General features: G+C 56.6%; 3 protein-coding genes across 3 annotated transcripts; all 3 read right to left on the bottom strand.

Moving 5' to 3' along the window:
• Positions 1–1069: 1069 nt before the first annotated feature.
• VTJ04DRAFT_4277 (uncharacterized protein) lies at positions 1070–3756 on the bottom strand (the record flags this gene model as incomplete). Its single annotated transcript, XM_069362269.1, has 3 exons — positions 1070–3360; positions 3463–3634; positions 3712–3756. The coding sequence occupies 3 exons, from the start codon at positions 3754–3756 to the stop codon at positions 1070–1072; spliced, it is 2508 nt and encodes an 835-aa protein (XP_069219233.1).
• A 71-nt stretch (positions 3757–3827) lies between these two features.
• On the bottom strand, positions 3828–4692 carry VTJ04DRAFT_4278 (uncharacterized protein; the record flags this gene model as incomplete). Its single annotated transcript, XM_069362270.1, has 5 exons — positions 3828–3877; positions 3949–3960; positions 4055–4112; positions 4315–4424; positions 4677–4692. 5 exons carry the CDS (start codon positions 4690–4692, stop codon positions 3828–3830), a joined length of 246 nt encoding a protein of 81 aa, XP_069219234.1.
• A 1058-nt stretch (positions 4693–5750) lies between these two features.
• On the bottom strand, positions 5751–6253 carry VTJ04DRAFT_4279 (uncharacterized protein; the record flags this gene model as incomplete). Its single annotated transcript, XM_069362271.1, has 3 exons — positions 5751–5807; positions 5869–6099; positions 6215–6253. The coding sequence occupies 3 exons, from the start codon at positions 6251–6253 to the stop codon at positions 5751–5753; spliced, it is 327 nt and encodes a 108-aa protein (XP_069219235.1).

Below are 6253 nucleotides of genomic sequence, written 5' to 3' on the forward strand. Positions count from 1 at the left end.
AAAGCTTAGGAAACGTTTAGTACACAACCTCCAAAGGCGGTTTTCGACCTGCCAGTAACAAGAACGTAAAACAAGAAATACTCCTCGCAGTGACGCTGAACATGCTGCCTAGGAAATGGTTCGGTGAACGGCATCGCAAACCGGGCCGGGCAAGACACATATTATCTCACCGAAGCCCGAAGGATCGCTTCTTGTCCGGACACCCTCCAGGCAACCGCCGATGGCGTCAGTCCGTTCATCAGAAACCCCGATTTCCCTGCCGCTTCACTCAGGGAGGAACCTAACCTAACCCATCCCTAGCGTTGAGGTTCAACACGCTCCATGCCGCGTTCGCAAACAAGACCGGCAGGGCTGCCTTGCTTTCGGAAAATTCCTTCTCTGTCCACCACCCTCGTGCTTGTCGCCTCCCACAAGACACGGCTAGTAGTAGCTGTAGCGTAGTAGGATTGGTGGTGGCGGTAGGTAGGTAGGTCTCGGGACGTCCCTCGGGATCTCGAGATGGAGGAGGTGTTTAGCCCCTGATTGGTTGTCGTGACAACCAGGTGATCCAGCGCAGGTGGGAGCGGTTACACCGGGCTCCACAACACCAAGATGACAAAACAAGATGTAGGGGGGAGAGAGAGATGATTGTTGCGACGGCGGTTTTGTCGCCATTCTTTTCTTTCGAGGTGATTCGAAATGCGTCCCGATTGCGGCGGCTCGTGAGGTCCGTGTTGTGTGCGTATGCGTGGCTGGCTGGTTGGACTGATTGTTGACTGCCGAGATGTTGATGCATGTCATTTCTGCCACCCCAGGGACCTGGAAAGCAAGGCTGAATGATATCCGCCGGCGTGAATCCTCCCACGCATTGGTCACCGTTGACTCACGGCGTTCGGGCCAAGGCCTTCCCAACTGGAGCAGCGAAGGACGTCTCCCTTCTGACAAAGCCACCAGTCTTGACACCAACATGCCATGGGGGTTATCAGTCCACGACGTTCCACCGCGATGGTCCACGCTACAAAACCAAGGCAAGCAGCCATCGATGATCGAAAGAAGATATGAGTAATGGTATGTATGTGGTCACAACACCTCAGCCGCGGGACACGGCAACCCCATACCCATCGCCCGTCGCTCCCGATGCGCCGCCACCACCACCACCCGCCCCTCCACCACCAGAGTACACCTGACCCGTGGATGCATGCCCTCCGGCGCCCGATTGACTCGCATACCCCTCGGGCGCAACTGCTGGGTAAGGGTCCCAGGACCTCATCTGGCCCGAGTGTGGCGCCGAATGGGACAGTCCATGGTGTTGATGTTGCTGTTGGTGGTTGTGGTGAGAGTGGTGAGAATGGTAAGCAGGATAGGCGGCCGCCGCGGCTTGCGCGTGCACGTGGCCGTGTCCGTGTCCATGACGTGCCGCCCCTCCCGGTGGTGCTGTGTGAGTCGAGGGCGGCGTACTCAGGCCGTAAGGCGATGTGAGACTGTGTGTGGCCCCGCGATGGTCGTAGACCACGGGCAGGGTGCTGGACATGCGTAAGCCGGAGCCGGCAACCGGGGATGTAGTCTTGAGAGATGGCGACATGGTCCTTGACACACTCGAGCTGTATGGTTGAGTCTGCCAGGAGGATGTGCCGGGGAGCGAACGGGGGCTGGTGAGGTTGTCGACTTGATGATGGTAATGACCACCGTAGCCGGAGGCACAAGCAGCGTCGTTTGAGCTGCTGGAGGCGGTCGAGACAGGGGTAGGTGGCAAGGCCGGGTACGCCCCCAGACTCAGAGAGGGAGGAATGTGGGTTGATGTGGTGGGTGGCATCACAGACGACGCGCTATACTTCGACACAATCTTTTGCAGCGCCTGCCCAAGGTCCTTCCACTGGAACACCTTGACGTCTTTTTCAATGTTGCGCGGCTTGGGGTTTCCGAAGCCCATGATGACCTTGAAAAACTCTTCGCTTTCGGCGCGTGACTTGCTGACTGTGGCCGGCCGGAACCCCTCGAGGTTCCTGCGAATGCGGTTCTTCTCGTCAACGCCGAACCTGTTGGGAGCAGCCAACAGCTGTTCCAAGAGATGTATCGTGTCAACGGACGTGACGTAGCAGGCTTGTTTCTCCTCCCACCAAATGCAGCTGATGCAGATGCTGTGTGGCGGCCGCTCAGCAGGACTGACGGCGTGGAAGCTGACAGTGAGAACGCTGCCTGTCTGCTTCTTCTTGAACACAACAAGCCTGCGTTTGTTCTCCCACTCCTCGGGTGTCCAGTTCTCAGCCATTGACGCCAGGTTGCCGACGAACTTTATCGAGGCCTTTTCCTGATACACCCCGTAACCAGGATAGCCACCTGCTGGCTGAGCGAGGGTACTGGTGCGGACGAGCCTCGGTTCCTCAGAGTGTGATGGCTCCATCGACAGGGGAGCAGGCCGACTCGTGGATGTCGGGAGGCCACCAGCGAGTACTGAGGCTCCGGTCCGCATCGGATCCATGGGACTCCCAAAGTACCAGTTAGTTGAATGAGGTGATCGTAGTGCCGGGGGTGCTCGTTGTTGGTAGTGGTCGGCCAGAGCTGGACTACGATATGAAGACATCACGCCGGTGTTTCCCTGGCCGTAGGCGCCCCCTTGAGAAGGAGTAGCGAAATCTGCTGGAACGACGGCTGAGGATTGTTGAACATGGGTGGCAGTGTTCGTTGTCGCGTTGTTCGAGGAAAAGGCGTATGCACTTGTAGATGCCTCGTTGGTCAAGCTATGCTGGGCAACCGGGCTGCCAGGCTTGAGTCGTGGCTGCGAGGCTGAGTGTGGTGGGCTGCCTTGGTGTACAGGTGATCTGGGCTTGGGGGAGCCTAGGCCCGGCGTGGCAACGTTGTCAGCTGCCCCAGCAGCTGCAACACTCCCTTGGCCGTGGTGGTAAGAGAACACGGCCACATTGGGAACGCGTGCTATCTCGTCCCCGCTCGCGTTTTCCAAAGCCAGCGTCAATGGGACATTGCTCAGAGATGGACATCCGGTGCTGAGGAACGGAGGCGCTTCAGCTGTCAGAGTGTAAGTGTAATTGCCGTTCTCGTCTCTTCCATTGCTTGAAATCTGCATAGAGCAACGTTGTGTGCCGAAGATGAGCCATGCGTAGGGAGTTGAAGCAGAGAATTCACCGGAAAATAGGTTGTACTGGCTGGTTGCCTTCACCGAAACCTTCGTTCCTTGGGACCCTATCGTTGGACGACATGACGAGATGTTAAGGCTGAAGTTTTGGGCCACTTGAGTCGACAGATACGGAGCCACAGCCGCGCTATTGGCCGCAAAGGCCATCTGGTTGAGCTGAGCCGCATTGTCGGCCTGTTGAGAAGGGAATGACTGAGAGGAATACGGAGTGTAGGCCGAGTCTGCGTACCCTATTGGCAAGGAGAGCCGATGGCTTACAGTCAGCACAATCCCTAAGACGCAAACGGAAAGTCAAGCGTGCGAGGATTTGCTTGAAGGGGTTTTGCGCATACCGTGAAGTGATGGGGGATGCTGCTTATACGCAGACATTGGAATGGGCAGGAGACCTGGAGGACATCCTCCAAGATCTCCGTTGCGAGCGGCCTCCTCCAGCCGGAGCGTCAGCGTCTCTGGTGATTCGGCTTGTTCGTCGACAATTATTGTTCGATGAGGAGGGTACTCAGGCTATTGGGAATCAAATGAACTGTCAGCGCTGCCCGGCTGTCGACCTGAAGAGCAATGTGTAGAGACCGTCCACATACTTCGTACACCTTGTACACAGGTTGCGGCGCTTTTGTGGGCGACATCCAAGCGAGTGGTTGGCAGCGGCTCTGGGGAATGGATTGAGTGTTCTTGATTGAACCGCGACTCTCGCGAATTATGGAACCCTATCTGTCCAGTGGATTCCTGGGAGCGATGACTTCCTGTCTGGTCAGAGTTAGGGACAGTAAACTCATCAGCGTTTGGCCTACGCAAGGACTAGGTGGACGTCTTCTTACCGGAAGTCTCAACTCGTCAAGACGAGGAACAAGGTAGCGGCAGAGCCCAACGGTGCTTGAACACAGCCGGACTGTTATGGCCGAAACGTCAAGGCTACGGCCCAACGGTCGTGGTGAACTTCGTCGTGGCGGTCCCAGACAAGTAGCCAGCCCAGGTCCTGAGCCTGAGTTTGGATATATTAGCAACAAGACTCAAGACCTTTTGACTCATAACTATCCGTGCTTCTGCTCATGGCAACGTATGACATTCTTAACCCTTCCCAGCAATCTTTCTTGGTCGGAAGCTTTAGGGGGGAGGGCCGGCGGGCCCGCGTTGCCACCACCGGGACAGCCAGTAGGAGAAACCAGAGTCTGGGAGATACTCACTTGGACGAGAACTGGTACGGGCCGCCGATTTGCTGCAAGGCCTTCAAGGTGGGTTTCGAAACCGGGTTCTGAGGAGATTAGACTTTTGATTGTATGCAGGTATCCTGAACCTGTTCGCATGAGATGTCAGAAGCGTTTGCAGTGAGCGGCAGCAGATAGCCGGCAGGAGTTCGTCCGAGAGGCCCACGCCAAACGACCGCGAGACCACGGCGAAGGATGAGAGGGGATGTGGAAAACCCTAATGGCAAGAAACAACCAAAGAACAGAAACATGCTCGTCGTATCAAGAGAGACAGAATCGAGACATGGGTCTCTTGATATGTTTTAGGAGTGGCTGTAGTTGGGAAAATGGGGATCACGGACCAGCAGATGTCTGCATATCAGAGAGAAGGAGGGGCTGCTTAGGTGGTATGCTCAGCGACCATCGGAGGGCTCAGGAATGTAGGAGCTGGAAAATGCCGCCTAGGACATTTGGAACGCATCAGTCGGTATGCTCGACCATCAACCCCCAAATGGCCACACACTCTCTCCCCAACTCCTCCTCACTGACAGGCAAAGAAAGAGGTAACACAGATAGATGCAAGCTGACCACGGGGACTGAGGAGAATGTTGTCCGACTCTGGTAAACCTGGAAACCCAGGATGTCGTCACCTAAAAGCCGTTTTGGACAGAAACACCTTAAGAAAAAGGCAGGTGGCAAGGTTGACAAGACAGAAGAGGTAGAGTGGCTGCCCAAGAGGACATGAGGGAGGACCGGCTGGGGCGGCCGTTGAATGCAAGATTCCATTAGCCCTGGATAGAGAGAGAAACGAGGAGTGGATCATGATGCAAGGGTCACTGGTGAGTGGGGATCCCGCCTTGATGTGTTGGGAAGAAAAAGAGTGTGGTGTGGGCATGTGAGTGGAGGGTTTCCGGGAAACACCGCTGGCATGCAATACTCTTCGGGATGGTAGCAGAGAGATGCTGGAGTGAAAGGCCCGAAATCACAGTTCCCCATGCACAGGGCCAGTGGTGGCTGCGTAGATCTTGACAAAACCGGGCAGGGCTGGACGGCGAGGCCTATCTGATCGTCCCAGTGTCTGGAGAAAGACAACCAGAGGGGATCGAGTGGGAAATGTGTAGGGATTGTGAACACCACGAAACCTGAGGAACAGGGAATAATCCATGGCACCGGGAACTGTCTGTGGAAGGGCTCCATGGGCAACCTGCCACTCTCACATCTTGGAGTTGGGCTGGTTTGGCCTCTCTCTGTACTCGTCGGCGTTCGGCGTGAGCTTGCCAGAGCATCCGGGATGATAGGGACACCCCCTTCTAGAGGCGTGTCTCTCAAGCTCTTGGGGGAGGTGACATGGGAGGGGGCCGGGCCGGCCAAATCAGGACCGGGAATCAGAAAGAAAAGGGCTTGGCCTACCTGCAAGGCTGGTTGACGCCAGGACGCTATTGGATGACAGGGGCGGGCAGACCTGCGGGAGGGAGATCGTCGTGGGTGCGGATCTGACCTAGTTAGATCAGCTGCACGGCAATCTGATCCCCGGAATGGCGCTGTCAATACGACTCTTGGACGCCGTCCGGCACTTCCACGGCGGTCGGCCGACGGGTCGATGGCGATCAGTCGGAAACCCCAGGGGATGCCTTTATGATCGCACTGCAAGATGAAGAAGATGGGGAGCAACTGCTTGCTGATGGACGGTCCCCCGGTGTGACTGACCAGCAGTAGGTATCTGGCCAGCAGGCCGGTCGGAGAGCCAGGAACGGAATCGAAGCCGCAGATCGGCGGTGCAGCGGACTGTCGGAAGACAAAGCGGATCCTGCGCTCACAACGATGGCGCCGAGCAAGTTTGGCAGGGGTGAGATGCGCGGAGATTCGGCAGCTAGTTACGACCACTTAGTAGTTGCGTTACTTGACAGTCTAGCATTCCGTTGGTCCATAGGATTCCCAT

This window comes from Mycothermus thermophilus (assembly GCF_041956435.1).
Source record: "Mycothermus thermophilus strain CBS 625.91 unplaced genomic scaffold VTJ04scaffold_3, whole genome shotgun sequence".
Taxonomy (NCBI): domain Eukaryota; kingdom Fungi; phylum Ascomycota; class Sordariomycetes; order Sordariales; family Chaetomiaceae; genus Mycothermus; species Mycothermus thermophilus.